General features: G+C 36.4%; 1 protein-coding gene across 2 annotated transcripts in view; it reads left to right on the top strand.

Annotated features, from left to right (window-relative positions):
* Positions 1-20,638, top strand: part of LOC117963557 (atrial natriuretic peptide receptor 2-like) — a 62,923-nt gene that overhangs the window by 22,217 nt on the left and 20,068 nt on the right. For both annotated transcript variants that reach the window (XM_058991611.1, XM_058991622.1), the window contains exons 7-11: positions 253-337; positions 11,410-11,530; positions 17,898-17,972; positions 18,402-18,479; positions 18,973-19,077. In XM_058991611.1, coding sequence (XP_058847594.1) covers positions 253-337; positions 11,410-11,530; positions 17,898-17,972; positions 18,402-18,479; positions 18,973-19,077 — 464 coding nt within the window. The remainder of the gene's footprint in view (positions 1-252; positions 338-11,409; positions 11,531-17,897; positions 17,973-18,401; positions 18,480-18,972; positions 19,078-20,638) is intronic.

Below are 20,638 nucleotides of genomic sequence, written 5' to 3'. Positions count from 1 at the left end.
TGTGAAAAATGACGGATTGGCAGGAGCACGTTTCGGAGGACGCGTGTTCCAGCTGCAGTTTCCAGAGTCAGTGGGGGGGTGGGGGGGGTGGGGGGGGTTGCGAGCAGTGAGCCAAGGATACAGATAATAATTGGGTATACACAATTGGGGAGAAAAAAACAGGGTCAAAAATTGGTGACGACTAAATGAAAAAAAAAAGAAAAGTTTGTGTGTCAGCCGACAATACTTAAAAATTATTTTCTTTTCCTCTAGATAATATTTCAGTGTTTCAAATTGTGGCTTTGGGAGCCGGCCTTGCCCTAACAATTTTTGGAATATCCAGCTTTTTGATATACAGGTATGTTCTTAATTATATGAGAGAGAGAGAGAGAGAGAGAGAGAGAGAGAGAGAGAGAGAGAGGTTGCATGTGTATATTAAAACAACTACATATGTATCGTGCAGACTGTAAGTCATGGGAATTAACACCATGGTCTTATAATGTATGTTCGTAGCAATGTGACACTGCTGGGTATATTATTGCTGAGGGTGTTGTTGCTTGGGTGTTTTTATATTTGAATATATTTTATTAAATGCTCTATAATTAGGTGATGTATATATGGGAAAACCTATTTTACCTAAAATTATAAGCTTTATCATTTATGAGTATCAGGCTACTGGCAATGGAGTTCTGTTTTTTAGGTCACAACAAAGTACATTTTTAGCAGGTATTGCCCTTCTGTATTAATACAACTTGTATTCATCTTTTTATTGTTATAGTTAAACACTTGGGCAAGAAATGAAAGGAATAAACAGGTAATAGAAGGGAAAAAATAAATAATTTCAGGGTATTCAACTGACACATGGTTCAGAATGAAATGGGCATTAAGGTTTCCCCAGTGGAATGTGTAGCTTGTCCTTTATTAGCACATGCATAAACAAACCACTCATAACAGAATACTGCACAGTTTATTATGCGTGGAAGACAATCTGTTTGTGTGAGAGTTGCAAGCTGTATGCGGATGTGTTAGCCTATACACTGCGTGGGAGCATCACACTCAACTGTGCCTGGCAGACCCCCTGAGCACTCATCAGCACATCTTCAAAGATTACTCTAAGGAGGCAGTGTCAAGTTCAAAATCAGTTTATAACCTCTCTGATCTATTCTCTTCACAATTTCACAAACTATTTTCTAGTAAAAGTTTTTCAGCTCTACGCAGTTAAGCATGAACATTGCTGGGGAGCTGGCGATGCATATCGTATAATTGCAATTTTCTGAGGGTTATCACAGGCATCACTTGTCAGCTTAGTAAAGGCCTGAGCTTTCACACTGATTATCTGTCAAGATGTATGGAGGATAAAAATGGGCTTTAAAGGCCCTTACACACCAGACAAAGCCACGCGAGAAAATCAATAAAACTTATGCTTTTCAATAGCGCCCTTCATACCAAAGACGATACGACAAGCGACGTCGCCGCAACTCAAATTCCAACGCGAGCGATGAAAAAAAATAGAACCTGGTACTATTTTTGTGAATTCGTCACATGACAACTACACAACTGAACAATCAGAGAACAGCTTCATGTCATGTGGTTTGAAATCAAGCCCTGTTTCACTTTGTGACGGGTGCCCACCCCTTGTGTGTATTTTATTATGTATGTAGGTATTCATTTGTTATTATTATTATTATTATTATTATTATTATTATTATTATTATTATTATTATTATTATTATTATTATTATTATTATTATTATTATAGCAGCAGTATGGAGTAGTGGTTAAGGCTCTGGATTCTTGACCGGAGGGTCATGGGTTCAATCCCTGGTGGGGGACACTGCTGCTGTACCCTTGAGCAAGGTACTTTACCTAGATTGCTCCAGTAAAAACCCAACTGTATAAATGGATAATTGTATGTAAAAAATAATGTGATTGTATGTAAAATAATGTGATATCTTGTAAGAATTGTAAGTCGCCCTGGATAAGGGTGTCTGCTAAGAAATAAATAATAATAATAATATTATTATTATATTGTGCTTATGTGCAGACGGACTAAAGCCGTTCGACATGATTATTTATTATTTAAGATGACGTCGAAAAGCCCTGCGTTTGTGTTTTGTTTATTTATTTAAAAACCTTGTGCAGAAGGTGACCATCTCCCGAGTTAATTCATTGATTAATTGTTGACAATCGGGAGATGGTCACATGTATAAAAACCTGCAGCTTCCTGCGCTCCAGGAGAGAGTGTCAGAGGTGAGACGTGAGTCTAATTAATATAGAAACAATGCTATATCTAAAATATACTACCCGTACAACCATTGTTATTGTTTCATTTCCTGGTCTGACGGCACCACCCACACGCACCACTCAAAGCAAAGGGCACTCTTTTTTTTTTTTTTAAATATGGTTCATCATTTTCAAACTGTTTAATTCTCACCTGTCAGATAGAAAGGTAACGGATCCCAGTTTGTCCAATCCAGCACAAATTAACGCCTGTGTATATCACTATATATATATATATATATATATATATATATATATATATATATATATATATATATATATATATATATGATTAGGATTAAATATGTACAAGCCTCTATACTGCTAGCCAAACCATGAGTATTTGAATCACAGAATGAAATACAGTAAACATAGTGGCAAGTTATTACCTTTAGGCAAACATGGTCTGCTTTCTGATTAAGTAGAGTGCACAGAGTGATAAACTGTAGTATTAATAAGTAGACACAAATACATTTACAGTCTGACTTTAAAAGATTTAGCTCTGCTCCATTTTGTGGATGTTAATATGCCCCTGTCTCTCGTAATGATTGTATAATTTTAAAAAGTACCGGTGTAAATTAAACTGTAAGCTACATGCTGTACACTGCTGTGCAAAGGTCTTAGACATGTTGCATTTTTCTACTCTGATGCATTATGAGCCTCAGCAATTTACTCAAAGCCTCCACTAATGTTTTCTACTATTATAACAACTTTGCCTTGCATAAAGAAGGAAAAACATTGAGTGAAATAGCTTGCATCACTTGATTTTCAAGGTGTGGTATCCGAAGCATAATCAACAAGTACAGAGAAACATCATCTGTAATTGACAAACCCAGGACTTGAAGACCCAAAAAGCTGTCTAACAAGGATGAGCAATACTCGAAGATAATATCCTTAAGGAATAGAAAGAAGACAAGCATTGAATTGACAACAGAACTGGCAGAAGGCACAGGTGTCTGTTGTCCATCAAATCAACAGTACAAAGTACCAGGATTAAAGAATGTGTTGCAGTAAGAATACCTTTGTTAGGAAAAGGCTAAAATATGCACAGAAATTGGACTATGGAACAATGGTCAAAGGTGCTTTGGACTGTTGATGGATGGTCAACGACACCTGTGCCTTCTGCCAGTTCGTTGTCAGTTTTTCCTTCTTTATGCAAGTCAAGGTTGTTATAATAGTAGAAAACACTAGTGGAGGTTTTGAGTAAATTGTTGATGCTCATAATGCATCAGAGTAGAAAAATGTAACATGTCTAAGATTTTTGCTCAGCAGTGTATATCAGGCTATTTTTTTTTTTTTTTTTTTTTAATTAATTTAATCGTTGCCAATTATTTTTTATAATTTTCTCCTAATTTGGAATGGCCAATTGTTTTATTATGCTCAGCACCCCTGCGCTGACTCGGGAGGGCGAAGACGAACACATGCTGTCCTCCGAAGCGTGTGCTGTCAGCCGACCGCTTTTCTTCACACTGCGGACTCACCATGCAGCCACCCAAGAGCTACAGCGTTGGAGGACAACGCAGCTCTCGGGCAGCTTACAGGCAAGCCCGCAGGCGCCTGGCCAGACTACAGGGGTTGCTGGTGCGCGGTGAGCCGAGGACACCCTGGCCGACCTAATCCTCCCTCCCCCCGGGCGGCACTCGGTCAATTGAGCGCTGTCCCCTGGAAGCTCCCTTCCTCGGTCGGCAAAGGAATAGCCTGGACTCGAACTCGCGATGTCCAGACTATAGAGCACATCCTGCACTCCACGTGGAGCGCCTTTACTGGATGCGCCACTCGGTATCAGGCTATTTTTTAAATACTTTTTAAAAAGTTTCCAAGATTTAACAAAACATCCCAGCTCCCTCTATCGTCCTTTAGTAGCTAATTTTGGAAATGGTGAAATTATCAGTTGAATATAAAACTGTCCATCGTGGAGTCCAAAATGATTGACATTGATAACACTCTGTTTTATAGCTTGCTCTTAATTTGAACTGTGTAAAACAATGGAGCTAAATGGACTTATGCTCCTCTTTTCGGATTGAAAATGGGACCTTAGCAACATGTGCACTGAGAAACAGTAATGAGGTGCATGGGTAGGGTTGCCACCTGGCCCCATAATTGCCCTTAAACTGAAAGAAATAAACACGTGAAATGAGCACTAAACACTTGGTTAATTGTTATTAGAACATGCATTCTTAATTATCCGAATCATTGTGATAATACAAATCTTACAAAATAAAAAAGCATCTTGAATAAACATGTGTGTTGGATTATTCAAGATACTTTTTTATTTTGTAAAATTAGTATTTCAGTTCTCAATATTTAAAAGTTGCTATTTATATCATGTTAATTTGTAATTTATAGCGCTAATTTACACTGACTCTCCAATTAATAACACTGATCAGGTGTTCACGCTGTCGGCTGTCAGGAATAGTGAACAGCTGGTCAGTATTAATGATTTGAGCGGGAGAAGGTGATATACTATTAGAAACTGTAAAGAAACTTTAAAATATATATTTAAAACTATTAATAAAATAAATAAATATGATGATGGTACTTATTTATTTATTTAATTTGTTAAAAGCTATTATTGTATTGTCATGCTGCCTCGAGATAATTAATCAACAGAATCAATTTAGCAAAGGTTTAGCGCTCAATTCGCGTGTTAATTTCCTTCAGTTTAAAACAACAAAATCCTGTTCAGTCTCGCGGTGTTCCGGAATTATGGGGCCAGGTGGCAACCCTAAGCATGGGAGCAATGGAGCCAGATGAGCAAGTGATTGCTCTGTGTTAAAAAAATGATTTTCAAAATATTACTGAAAAACTAAGCAGTGCAAAATTAGCTCAATCGCAAAACACTTGACAGTTAGTTAGCCTCTTTGTCAGGGCTGAGGCTCTGCACGTTTAAATACTGTGTATGTAATTTGTTGTAAATAAAGTTTGATATATTTTGAGTGTGTTTTTGATTAGTATTTTGATTTGTCTTTTGTTAATAAAAGTATGCGAGAAGCGCTGAATTGCAGTCTTCCACCTCCGTCTGTTATTCCTGCCGCTAGCCAGCCTTGACAGCAATGCCAGTTTACCACAGGCCGTTAATGTTAGTGTAAAATTGACCATGTTTGTGGGAAACGTCAGTTTTAATAACAAGAGTTTGTTTTATGATTGAGATAATCCCAGAATGTATTACTCTTTTATGTAGATTTTACCTCCCCGCTTGGTTGGTTTTGTAATCTCCTCTTTATGATTTATTTCCTATTTTCCTTTAACCCCACTATAAAGTTTCACATTCTTCGAATGGTTTATTAATAAAAGATTGACTTTGAAACCTGGCCCGCAGTTGATATTGGTTGATGTTTAAAAAGAAACAGAGGTTTGCAATTAAATGGGGGGTTAGTCCGTTAAAGGTATTCACATATGGGACCTATGAAACAAAAGCCTCAGTGTAGGGTACAGTGTTTTGCAGCGTACACGCAAAGTCTGTGTTGTTCAAGTGCTGCCAATACCTTTGAAATAAGTGCCTTAGTTTAAATAGAAAAATATGTGCTTTGTTATGAATCAGTTTAATAGAGTTTCCTATACAAACCTCCGTCAAGTTAACCACAGCAATGCTGCTTTTCACTTTTACTTATCCTGGCTTTTCTGATTTTCTTCAATTTAAAGGTTGTTTTTATCTTACAATCTACGTGTTACTTACTGTAATATTACTTTTGTTAATAACGTGGTAATATAACGTGTTAGATTTTATAATGGGAGTAATAATATTACAGCTACTTCCAGCAAAAAACAAACAAATGTGTCTGTTGTACACTTACATTTTTAACCCCGACACGCCAGATTGCTCTAATTTCGATGTCTCACAGCAATAAGCCGTGGGGCAAACTAATCAGTCTTTCTGATCCTTTTCATTGAATAAGGCTAGGCACTAGGAAAAAAAATGTGTATCCCTACATGCCAATTTTGATGATATACTTCAAAAACGTCGTACTCAGGAAACACGTCTATCGCCGCAGATTTTGAAGCTTATCAGGACAAGATTGAGTCTCGTCCTTGACTGTATGTACCACATTTATTCCACTTAGTGGTAGCCTCATTTATTGCATCACCCCATTATTTTTACGTTTACTGCTTTGTCAGCATATAGTTCGTTTTTCTGTAGACTTTTTTTTGTTGATTGTTGATTTGCTAGTTGTGGTTTTATTGAATTTTAACATTTGTATGATTTTCTCTTAATAATACAAAATTATTGAAAGTCAGGAAACACACAGCCTATTTTGTTTATATGCTAAAAATGAAATGTATTTATACTACAAACATTTTTAAAACCTGTTTGACACATTCAGAATTACCAGACATAGTTAGAAAGTAAACAGTAGTCACAACAACAGTATTGGTGGACAAGACAAGAGAAATAAATATATTATTATTTATTTCTTAGCAGACGCCCTTATCCAGGGCGACTTGCAATTGTTACAAGATATCACATTATTTTACACATTATTTTTCCATACAATTACCCATTTATACAGTTGGGTTTTTACTGGAGCAATCTAGGTAAAGTACCTTGCTCAAGGGTACAGCAGCAGTGTCCCTCACCTGGAATTGAACCCACAACCCTCCAGTCAAGAGTCCAGAGCCCTAACCACTACTCCACACTGCTGCCAAATATAACAAGTAATATGTAAGGAGAAATATAACGCACTGCTTTTTATATGAAGTAACAAGTAAGGACACTGTATTAGTCTTTTCTGAAGAAATGAGTAATTCGTTACTTTTTTTCAGTAATGTGCCCAACACTGCAGGTTTCCATATACTTACGACAAAATTACAAACATTTAAAAATGTGACATTTTGAAATCTAAAGTGAAATACTTTTCTACTATTATGGCTTCTGGTAGACTTTTGGTATATCATTTTGTAGTTTTTTTTTTATTTTATTTTATTATTATTATTACATGGTGTTAAATAAAATATATATGTTTTTTTTTTCGTTTTTGTCTCAATCCTAAAATTCTATGTGATGCAAAACTTTTGGCTATAGCTGTAGATGTAAGACAGAAAACAGTTGTGTTTCATTGGTATGTAATTGATAGATGAAATGGTAGCCGTATTAATCCAGAGCTGATAGACATTGTAAACATCAATCTCTCTTTCCATCTTTCACCTGAAGAGGAGACCTTTGAGGTCTTGAAAGCTTGTGATGAATTTTTGTTTATTTAGTCCGATATAAGGAATCACATCTCCTTCTCTGTCTGTATTGCTATGTAATGAAACTCATGCTTTTACTGTATTACAACGTCATGTGCCCCCAGGTGCTGTAAAGTTTTGTATTGCTGATGATATTAAGCAGGCCTTACTGGCTGAAGTTGAATGTCAAGTACAGGTTCTGGACAGAAACAAAAGCTTCTGGTATTTTGTGCCAGCTGCATATAAAAATACTTTAACACAAAGAGACAGTCCGTACCTTAAAATATTCAAAAGCTAGGGGCTCCCGAGTGGCGCATCCAGTAAAAGCACTCGCTAGAGTGCAGGATGCGCTCTATAGCCTGGATGTCGCGAGTTCGAATCCAGGCTATTCCACAGCCGACAGTGGACGAGAGCTCCCAGGGGGAGGCGCTCAATTGGCCGAGCGTCGCCCGGGGGGAGGGAGGGTTAGGTCGGCCAGGGTGTCCTCGGCTAACCGCGTACCAGCGACCCCTGTAGTCTGGCAGGGCGCCTGCGGGCTTGCCTGTAAGCTGCCCAGAGCTGCGTTGTCCTCTGACGCTGTAGCTCTTGGGCGGCTGCACGGTGAGTCTGCAGTGTAAAGAAGCGGGCGGCTGACGTCACACGGCTGACAGCGTGTGTTCATCTTCACCCCTCCCGAGTCAGCGCAGGGGTGGTAGCGGTGAGCTGAGCCTAAAAATAATTGGGCATTTCAAATTGGGGAGAAAATAATAAAAAATAATTGGCAATGACTAAATTTATAAAAAAAAAAATAAAAAAATTAAAAAGCTCTATTTTATTATTTGAAAGCACCAACAACCAATGGCCATTGATATTCAAAACAGCACAGCACTAGCAGATGTTTGAAACCATGTTTCCATACCTTACAAGGCAGTTATGACATTCACAACAACAGATCGCATGCTTAATTAGACTGATAAAGGCTCAAGCAGAAAACTGTGGTTTACACACAGTTGAGACAAACTATATCAATATTTTTTTCTATTTGAGTTGTTATACAGTAGCTTTACCTCAGAAGTCTGTTAGCCGTTGCACTGAGAATAATATGGTAGGAGAGGTGGAGGTGCGTTACATACATTAAAAAGGACAGCAACATAATGGATACAATATGATAAGGACAGACTCGGTGTGCAGGGTTTGTTAATTATTATTCATTGTGATTTGGATAAAGGTACTGATGTCTTTTTTTTTATTTATCATGTGCTGAGTTAGAGATAGCAGTCCTCTATTGAGTTTTCATACATTTCTGGCATGATACAGAGAAAAAGACACATTTGGAATACCCACATTTCCTCCCTCTGAATTTATCTCAATTAAGAAAATTAGATAAAAAAAAAAAAAAAAAAACTCCATGCTGTTTGTATAAAAAGGGAACTTTGGTGGAGTTTGATTGAAAAAAAAAAGATTTTACTGTACAATGTGATATAAACTTATATTAGCTAATTGATTTATATTAGCCAAAAAAAGGAGTAGAAAGAAAAATCTGTCAGTGATTTGTGGCCATGGCAGTGCTGCCAGCATAGCAGGCTTGATTGTCGACAGAGGAAGTGATTTGAGAGGGCAGACAAAAAAGCAACATCTGCGGCATATTGGCCATACTGGTGCTGTCATAATTGAGTTAACCCTTGAAAAGTCATCAGTAACAAGCCAGCCTAGGCAAACCAGTTAGACCCACCACAGCATTACTCGCAAAGCTGTTCATTGGATTTTGAACACATATTGCCAAGTGAATCTGGAACTATAATGGCACTGTAATACATAAGCAGTGCATTATAACTTGCAGTATATGCAGTTTTATACCACCTCAAAGCTGAGAGAAAGAAAACTAAACTTAGCATTTTTGGTCCCTGTTTATTTAAGCATCGACATGCACATGCTTAATAGAGCTACCAGGCATTCACCTGCAGAAGTCTTTTGCATGACAGAAACGGAATGTATGTGTGGCTATGACACATACCGGTACAGGTTGGCTTTAGTTATTGTATATTTAATATACTCGAAACAAGAGATATTAATTTAAGTTAAAAAATAAATAAAATGGTTCCCATATATCAGGTGTCTTCTGGTTTTCGTTTCAACAAGCTCTCAGTTACTTAATTGCACCAATTATTGTCTTAATTAGTGGAGATGAAATGGTGTTCCAGATCTTTAGCCATTGATGATGTAAAGACATCTAGAAAGCCTGCAGGATTGGGGCTCTCCAGGACCACGGCTGGAGATCCCTGCCATATATTCTATAAAAGAGCTTTCATTTCCTTGATTTCCCTCAGGAGTCTATTTTATTTCCACACTGTGTTTCCATTCTGCCTTGAATCTGATGCCAGGGATGACTTGTATCATCTTACTGGTTTATAAATCAAGTTGTATTTGTGCTGAGGTGCTGTTCCTGCCTATGGCCTTGGTAAACTAAAATTAAAATGCTTACACCCACTAATGAACAGGCCAGTTAAATACTGACATGCTATTAAGTCACTGAAAGTTGTTTTTCACCTATGCCTCAATATTGTGGTTACCATTAAAATGCTCAAAAGAGTCTGTGTTGAAGTCAACAATGAAAAACTGAATTTAGTAAAATATTTTTTAAAAGAAAGTCACATTAGCCACATTAGCTCTTAGGAATTCCTAAATTTGGGAGGAAATTCTGGGAAACTGTGCATAAAACATGATCCAAATACCAATTTAGCCTCAGATTATTGCAGTCATGGCCCAGATCTTAATATTTAATTACCTTCTTACTTCCAAAGCATGGTTTTGTATTTTTATGTTTTCTAGTGAACTGCTACAGTTGGCTAATGGAATGGAGAACACATGAATACTCTAGTGGGATGATGCTTTACATAAAAAAGATTATATTCCATTATTGCCAGCTGGGTCTAAGATCAGCTATAATCACCAATCGATCATGCATAGCATGACATGCAGTACAATCTGGTTGCATTGTGGTTCCGGCTTGCTCTATATGAAAGTAAAGCACACAAATGATGATATTGGCTGGACTCTTCATTGCTACTTACAGTATCTTTTAAGGGCTTATACATAGAAGCTGGGATTGGAAAGTGCTTTCTCATGGTAGAACAGTACACTGCTATACACCTGATTCATTTGACTTGGCACTGGCAATGCTTGCTTTTCACCTCTTGTACCTTGCGTTACATCTTTGTGTCGAAAGATGAAAATACCCAAAATGGCGTTCTGTGATTCAGGCTTGTGAAGAGGGGCCAATTAGGGTCCCTCTTCACAAAGCATGTTATAATTCTTTTTTTTTTGGTAAACATTGAGAATACACTTCTAATCCACTCTAAAACCACTGATGGTTTTATGAACTGCATATTTGAATGAATTAATCAATATGGGCTTGAAAAAACAAACAGTGCATGACATAGCTATATTTGTAACAATTTCAGTACAGTAAATAGTGTATTCAAATTATCAGTTGTCTTTTTTCTTTCATAATATTGAAACCTTACCATTTCCTCAGTTATTTTGACACAGAGAAACACTTGCTTGCAGTGCATCTAACCAGGAAACTAGTAGAAGCAGTTGTAATAATATGCTACTCGAAATAAACTTGATAATCTGCTATGGGTAAAGTGTGTAGCTGCTGCTGGTTGTGAGTGAGCTATTTTTCAGTATACCTTGACTGCCTTGGATTTGCTTCTTTGTTTGTGTGAAGTTGGATTAATAATGTTTTTTTAAACAGGATCCTGACCAAAGCTTGGGGCTTGATGGGAATTCTTCTTAACAGATAACGAAACATGAATTCTTTGTCACCTGGTTCATACTAAACAGTTTTTTTTTGTCGTAATTAGCCACCTAGGCAATTAACAACTGCCTATGAAAATGCTACACTAGAAAAAAAGCCTCTCAATTCATTAGTGATGCTCTTTTTTATGCTATTCCCTGCCAAGAACCATCTCCCATTTACATCTGAATTATTTATTAAAACAGAAAGCTGAAACTGGAGAAGGAGCTGGCTGGCATGTTGTGGAGGATTCGCTGGGAGGAGCTTCAGTTTGGAAACCCGGAAAAAAACCACAAGAGTGCAGGCAGCAGACTCACTTTATCTCAGGCGAGTATTGAATAATACCTTTAACATGGATCTAGATGAGTCACCTAGAGTGATGAGACAAGAATACAAATGTGTTATATTATACTGTACATAGGGCTTCTGATTTTCGGTTTTAACTGATAAAACCCGATAAAACACCCCCGTTACAAAAAAAATGAAATCGGTGGATAGCCAATTAACACCGGAAAGCACCGGAAAAACTGTGGAAATGGTTAATCAATTCATGTTGACTTTACCCTTTTTCTATTAAAAAATAAAACCTACTACAAAAATAATAATAAACACATTTCCCAGTGCTGCTGGGCAATGTCCCGCCTTCCTGACTTGTATCTATGATTGATTCGTTTTGAATACTTTAAACCCGCCCCAACTACTGAGTGACAGCACATTCCTACATCTCTACTGGAGACTCCTCTTGCGAGATTTAAAATGAAATTACAATCAGGATGGAGGCTTGTTAGCGGAATTTAAAGCTGTATTACAGTTAAGATACAGAGGACTTCAAATAGAATTGTTGCGAAATGTACAAAAATGCTTACACACAAAAACCCCAGAAGAATGTGCGCGTGACCATAGGGATTTCCTTGTGGAAGACAACAAAGGAAAGAAGGTACAACTTATGTGTGCAAGTGCTGTCAAGTTACTATTATACATATTTTGACAGAAAAAAAACGCATTTTGAAAAGTAACCGAAAACACTAATTTCATACAGTATATCAAAAATGAAAGCCCGAAAAAAACGATTTACATAAAATCCGAAAAACAGAAACCCTAAGTATATAGGTTCATTATTGTTAAAAAAATAACCCCCCCCCCCCCCCAACAAATGTGAAACCCCTTTAGAATAAAGAACACGGTTAATAACATAAAGCGATAATTGTGGTAGATTGTATTTCATTGACACAATTCTAGGATGAACTTTACTGGTACAATGAAAACTGTAAGTCTATCTGGTGGAAGGAGGTGATGTGCTATAAAATCCTGCATGACTGTATTAAACAAAGTCATATAGGACTGTCATCCTAATCAAGTGTTATCCTTTAGAATAATGTTCTGTTTAGTTAATTAAAACATTATCGTTCTTCAAGACCTTAAAGAATGTGGAGGTATCTTTGGCAAGTTAAGTACAGTGTATTTTTGGCTAAAATCTTATTTCAGTGTAAAAAATAAAAAAAAAACAGTTAGTTCAATTGGATAAATTCCATTTCAGTAAATAATAGTTCAATCTGGGGAATAAAAGGCTGACCCCCTAGTGAACTATGGCAGCAGTGTGTGTTGCTTGTGGGGTGAACATTTGTCCCCATAATGACTAATCCTTTCTGATCATTATTTCCATTGTGCCACATATTAAAACAAAGTTTTTCATTCAGTTGTATTTCATTTTATTTCATCCAGTATTATTGTTGGCAGTCAGTAGGAAATGCATGTGCAGTAGATGTTAGGTATTAATCAGATTGCTTAGAATAACCCTCATTCTGCAGGCTCAACAGTGTAACAAAGGAATCTTTAAAAGTGTCAGTATTATGATCTCGGTTTATAATAATGAAATAGAAAAATATAGTCTTACTTGACCATGGTGGACCATATATCTTTTAACCTAACAGGACTGGAATTTACCTGAGTGAATGGTGATCCTATAGAGTGAAATCCTGTATAGTCCTCCAGGGATCTTCCATATTGGATCCTATAGAGACAATCCAGTGAATCCTTCAGGATAAAATCCTATTTAAGCAATATTGGGACTGTGACCATTTTATTCTTGGTAATGGTTGGTGTTGACCATTGATATGTGGATGTTAATGCATTACATCATCAAGTTTTTGGGCATATCTCCCCCGTCCCCTTTCCCTTCATCACCACCCCATCCCCAATACCTTATAAATCCAGTTCCCCCACAAACAGTACAGATATAAAGCTCTGTCGAGGTAGACCCTCCCCACCCCGTTGAAATAGTAATACTTCAATGTCCCAAATAACGCACATTGAAATATAACACCATTTTCTTTGTTCTTTGTGTTTTTTTTTCTTTCATAAACTCTAGAGATGAATGTTGACAGTCCAACCCGCATGCACATTCAGCTGCTACCCTGTCAAGCACTGTTCATATATTCGTCATATAGAATCAGAAAGGATCACATCCTATTCTGTCTTTTAAGGATTAAATGTTGTTCTGTCCTATAGGACCTTGTATGAACAAATGTATGCAATATATTACTTATTAGATATCCACTACACCAACAGGGACTGGCAGCAACTGTTCCTGCAAGTCCTTTTTCACATCATGGAGATAATTAAACCAATTATTTTATGTTAATCCTACCTAGAGGTTTACGATTTATTTTAATACCTGTCTGGCAATGTAAGTTGTTTTATAATCTTCCAGATGGCACATTTTAAGACCACACCTAGCAAACATTCTAAATGGAGATAGATATTAATATCAGCTTATAACTTCTTAAACTTTTAATTAAATCTATTGGGGCTGTACAATACACACATTGTACACAATCAGCATAATATTCAGTGGTGCTATACTGCCATACTATTTACCTCATTTTTTTAAAAACTTTATTTAAATATATAAACTTCTCAGACGAGTATAGTATAAAAAGCTATAAAGGTGCACTTTTTGATTAGAATGAATGAATGTTGGTTTAGTTTAGAACCTTATTTTTTAAGATATTTGTCATTTTAAGAATGATTTAAAATGTTACGTTTATTATGCCATAATAATGATGTTGTTGAAAAACACAATCTAAGAAATGTATATAAATATATATTTTTAAACTTTCAATAAAGTTCAATATGTGATTCTTTGATTTTGTGTGATGTTTTTTATAATGTAAAGTGTATATATATAACAAAATAAAACTGAATTCTTAAAATACGGGTAGCACAGATTTGAGCGACCACTCTGATTTCCTAGAGACATTCTAGAAGGGGTAGCTTAGTTGCCTCATCAGTCCGAACAAAGTAAAATTCTATGAATTTATTGAAAGTAAATGTAATTTAAAACAATGTTTCTACTCTACTGTAAGTTTTAACATTTTGCCACTATACCTGTTTTTATTTTTTTAAGTTGATGCATAACAGAACCTAGTTCAAACATAAACTTCAGTGAATTAGTAGTAGCGGTAGTCTACTGGCTCGACTCGCAATAGCACATTAACAGATCTCTTTTGGGCTATGGGGGGATCATAGGCGAGGGACTGAATAAATAACTACATCTAACCATGTAGAATGCTCCAGTTACATCTATTGTAAACCTGCATGACCACAATTAGCAACGTTGCCTCAAACTAGGTCTCCTGGAACAAGGTTTCAAGCCAATAATGGAATTAGTTACTAGTTTGCTATGCAAAAAAACTTAACGAGATAGTTTTTTTCAAAATTAACTTTTTTGTTTCTCTGTTTCATACAGTGATTCTTGCGTTTAAATTGCATAACATCAGTTTTTTTTCATCTTCCCAACATTTTTCAGTGTCAACTGGGAATAAAGGATATCACAGCAAGTTATTTTAACACACCCTTGAAACTCAAATATACACAATTCTGTATGAACAGCGGTAGAATAAAGGGTAAATACACCCTGGTCTAGTAATTATGTTGTCAGCTAGAGCAGAGGTAGGCAACCCTGGTCCTGGAGTGCCACAGACACTTCTGGTTTTTGTTTTACCCAAGCCCTAATTGATTCAATGATTGGCTTAATTGGTCAGAATTACCATGTGTTCCAGGTATTTAGCAATTGATGATTAAGAGATATCTACAAAACCTGCAGGCTTGTGGCACTCCAGGACCAGGGTTGCCTACCCGAGCCAGAGGGCAGTTTAAAATACAGTCCTTATTCCAAACATGTTGGCAGCTATTGAAACTAAGATTAATACAGGCTCTGCTGGCTGTGAATCCTCTCTGTTGCAGCACTATGTTATTTTTTTTAGGCTGTGTGTTTTTGTTACTGGCTAATATTATACAAAAGACATCTGGAATGAATTGCTAGATAATTAACTACAGTGATGCTTTGGCGTCTTGAGACAAAGAAGGAAAACAAGGGTGATTCTCGAGCAGTTATTGCACACTGTGAAAAGGTTTAGTACCATATTATAAATCACATGGGAGTGCTTGGAACTAAGCCAGTGAATGGTCCAAGATTCTACTGCATGGTAACCTGGTGGAGGAGTAATATTTAGTAAATTCTATCCTATTGGTTGATATGATCTATGAGGTAATCAGTACAGTGACAATGTGTGCATTTTTGTGTCTTCTACTGGCAGGGTTTCCCAATCCTGGTCCTGAGGGACCCCTGTGTCTGCTGGTTTTCATTCCAACTGAGTTCTCAGTTACTTAATCAAACCCTTAATTGACCTAATAATGTGCTTAATGAGACCTTTTTAATTGTTCTCAGCTCCTAAAAAGTTGCTGATTTCAAGTTGCTTAAAATTGTATAGTTAACTTGAAATCTCCAACTGTTTAAAAGCTGAAAACAATTAAGAAGGTCTAATTAAGCAAATGCATAGTTAAGGGTTTGATTAAGTAATTGAGAGCTCAGTTGGAATGAAACCCAGCAGACACAGGGGTCCCCCAGGACCAGGATTGGGAAACCCTGCTCTACAGTGCTCACTCTGAGAAGGGAGTAATGCACAGTATATTACACAAACACATGCTAAATTGGCATGAGGTCCAACCATGGTTTGTCAAAGTCATTTTATTACAGTATTTATTCAGCTAACCATCCCAAAGCGCTACCTAATATTCCTGTTCCCCAAATCATTTAGCCTTTTATTACAAAACATTGCAATTTTGTATGAAAATGTAAACATTTGCTTTATTTAGATTCCCCTTACCTGTTTCAGTCTTACTGTAACTGTGATTTTTTTTTTTTATTATCATAAACTGTGCTGCAATTCTTTAAATACACAGCTCTTCTTTCACAAAATATCCAGCCCCTTTCATTTGCTGGAGTATATGTTACATCACCAGTTTTGGTTGACTTCTGGCAGCTGTCAAAGGTCAAACCTTAGCTGAGGGGCAGCGCCTGATAGCCCAGAAGGCGAGTTCCTGAGGAATATTTTTTAACATTACCACAAACAAATGCACTTCCACAACAGAGACAGTGTTTCTTCAATCGTTGAATGAATTAATACGCCTTGATTCCCCATAATTTGTGTCTGTTGATTACCTGTCCTGCTAAAAGAATAATTATGTTTTCTATTTTGAATAGAAAACCCAAAGTGTTTTTTTTAAACACTTTCGACCTGGGTTTCCTATTGCCTTTAGCATCTTTTCTTTGACATGAAGATACATTTCTGAGTGAAGTGGATATTGGATTTCAACATCTAGCCTCTTTGATCAAAATATTGTACTGTTTGAGAGAGAGAGAGAGAGAGAGAGAGAGAGAGAGAGAGAGAGAGAGAGAGAGAGAGAACAGTAAAAAAAGAAAATGCATTAAAACTGAAGACGGGGGCATAGATTTCAGATTGGTTTCAGCTATTATTGATTTGGAACAACCTTTTTTTATTTAAATCTTTTTTTTTTTAGAAGTGACACAAACCTAGGAAAGGGATCAGGTCACTTGGAATACTTAGCAGGACTGGTGCAATGGTTTCATTATCCAGCAAGCATATTTGATCGTACTTTATATGGTACGATAGGATCGTTGCACTGGCTTGATAGCCACAGTGGTACAGGATATTGAATAGTGCCACCTCTCAGCTCCAAGGCAGGTAGTACTAAACATAAATACTACTGTTTATATGTTTATTTTTATTATACATGGCCAATTTATGAACAACCATTTTCATTTTAGATACAGTGAAAGATTATTTTATCATTTTTTTAATTTATTTTTTGCCCACATTTATTTTGAACTTTTTGGATACAACAGGATTTTAAAGTCATGTGGAATGTCATACTGACAACAAGACAAAAATACAACAGCAGCCTTTTTTTTTTTTTTTGAAAAACCTGACACAAAGATAAAAGCGAATTAAGTAACTGGTCGCTGACACAATAATTCAAATGTCGTTACAGTAGAATGCATCATCTTTCATTAACTGAAGAGACACGTTAATTTATGCAAGGGATGAATTGTTTGTCTGGGTTTTCTAGCAACGAGAAATCCAAAAAAGAAACCACCTGTCTGTATTTACATGGTTTGTGCATTTCACAAAAAAAAATGTTTTACCGTTTTTGACATTTTCACAAATAATAAACAGAAATCGTATCAAGAAATCGTCAACAGCATCAAAATGTTGACCTTTGAGCACCATGTACTGTACAGGGTAATTGAGATGTGTTGTGTGAGTTAGTCCAAGTTTAATCGGATTTACAGTGCTGTGTTTAATTAACTGCTCTTCCTGTTTTATTTTAGCGAGGCTCCAGCTATGGCTCCATAATAACAGCACATGGGAAATATCAGCTTTTTGCAAAAACGGGCTATTTTAAGGTAAGTTATTTTTTAGTGTTTGAACATGTTGTCACACACATACAGTCACACACATGTTGTGTAACAGCCTTTCATCAAGTGAAGAATACGGCTTGCATTGCGCAGTTTGTCAAATCCAAAGCCGCTCAACAAAAAACTGGAACATTTTCATTCATTATAGTCACTGCATGAACACACGAGTCAATAAGCAATTAAATAAGAATGATTCAAAGTCTGTTGCCCCATATTCCTAACATATTTAAAATGGGTTCATTTTGTGTGCTTTGTAACATTTTCACTACTGTGTTCCAATGATGTTATTTTAATGTTCAGTTCTTATACTGTATTCAGAGAGATTACCGCTTGAAGTGTCTGGAAGTGCAATGAGGCATAATGTCCATTCCTCTGCTCATAATCTTATAATTTTTTTTTTTTTTTTTTACTATTCAGGGTAATTTGGTGGCAATCAAGCATGTGAGCAAGAAGAGGATTGAACTGACCAGACAAGTGCTATTTGAACTAAAGCATGTACGTTTTAACTTAAACACCCACACAAAAGATTATTCATACCAAACAGCTTGTGCTTGCTTATGTACAGAACAATAATGTACTGCTTTGGTGACTCTACGCCAGTGCTACCCCATGAATTATATAAATCCGGTACAGAATTCTTATTCATAGGGGAAGAAGTTACTTGTTGTATAATTATAAACGTTATATTACTGGTGGTTGTTATAAAGTGCTACTGTACCCCTGTAATAAATGAAAAAAAATGCCACAATATCATCACTTCAGAAGTAAGTAATTTGCATGGATTTATTCTTATGAGGCTATCTTTGTAGTCTGAGGTTACATTTTTTATGTATTACCTTTACTTGAAGCTTTGGTTTGACGTTTCGAAAGACCTACAGCTCAAAATATTATGTCCTAGCTTTGTTTCAGGACAATATCCAGTTTTGAGGGGAAAACAAATTAATAAGTGAAGAGAAAATATGAATAAGGATTTATGTCATGTTTTCAGATGAGGGACGTCCAGTTCAACCATTTAACCAGGTTCATTGGTGCCTGCATTGACCCACCCAATATCTGCATTGTGACGGAGTACTGCCCACGAGGAAGTCTACAGGTAAGGAGCGCTGTGGAAGGCTCTGCTATACCTCATAATGAATACTGCTATGTGGCAAGCTGGAAGAAACACGCAGCACTGCGAGTGAAATGAACGTGCTGATTGGGCATTTTAATAAATACACAAATAAAACAGTTGAACAAAACAAAACACTGCACACAAAACAAAATGGCACGCTGGCCAAAACAAACAGACAAAACACGGCGAACACTAAACACACAAGTGTCGTGCTCATCTATGCCAGCACGAGTAGCAGTTGCTTTTTAGTTTTAATTTATTCTCCATCTCTCTCCCGTTCTTTCGCCCTGAACACCCAACCCCAAGTGAGTGATTCGTGCATCTATATATATAGCTGAATCCCAGCACGTGAACTCATTTGTGCAATCCCCGTGCCTGCATACTAGTACACATTTTATCTGCACGTGAAGTGATTGTGCAATCCTTGTGCCCAGTGTTAGACTTAGGGGTGGACGCTGTCCACTCACGTTTTTGGAAGGGTGGACGGAGTCCACCTACTATTTTTGGTGAAACGCCATTTTTTACACTCCATCTACGTTGTTATTTATCTTGAATCGTAGCCTATTTTATATCGTTTAATGTTCCAGACGCAACTTTTGCATTTATTGCGTCTGCCTGTGCACTAGTGAAACAGCAACTCGAGTTGTACTGAAATTGACAAACGGCACCAGGAACTGAAATTGACATGACAACTAGTAGAGGGCGATTTCATTATTTATTTTTTTTTAAAGACTGTTATCACATAATATTATTATTATTATTATTATTATTATTATTATTATTATTATTATTATTATTATTATTATTATATAACATGTGTTGATTCAGTTGTGTTGAACATTTCTAATATAACTAAGTGAAAATTAGTATAACAGCTGATCTTGTTTTTTCCCTTCCAAAAAAGACAAACAATATTCCAACAGATTCAATGAAAAATAGTGAAATTTGTTTAATAGCCTATCAGTGTTTGCAGTGTTTTATTTTATTGCATATAAATTGTCGTGTTGTTTTTTATTTGTGACTTGCTATTTTGTCCGATTTTTTTCTTTCTTTTTTAAATTTTATGCATACATCTTAATACGATGGCTTTGTGCTTTATTGTGTGTTGTATAGGTATAATTCGCAATATATTTTGGTAGGCTTCAGGTTTTTTTTGGTGCTTTGAGTTATTTTTCGATTTTTATTTTTGTGTACTTCTATGGTGTTTTCTTTATTTTTAGTATGATTTGCTAAAATCGTTTATTTTTGGAAATTAAAAAGAAATAGCACTCAAATACAGTTGGCTACAGTAACTTTCAGTCTCTATAAAATAAAGGCATTTAGAATCTCACTTGAGCAATGCATAAACCTTCAACATATTACATGTAGGTTTAATGTTAGACTAATACATATAATGTAACTTCATAGTAGAGGGCTTGTGCACCTTTAAGATTCAGGCAGTGCAGAAGTGCAGTCCGGTCCCATTAGCAGATGGTGATTGAGGAGCTGAATCAGTGTTGAATCTCACTGTCAAGAAGCAAGATGTGAGAAAGCTGGCTGCCCT

This window comes from Acipenser ruthenus, chromosome 2 (genome assembly GCF_902713425.1).
Source record: "Acipenser ruthenus chromosome 2, fAciRut3.2 maternal haplotype, whole genome shotgun sequence".
NCBI classification, from domain to species: Eukaryota; Metazoa; Chordata; class Actinopteri; order Acipenseriformes; family Acipenseridae; genus Acipenser; species Acipenser ruthenus.
This window is presented reverse-complemented; position numbering and strand designations above follow the sequence as displayed.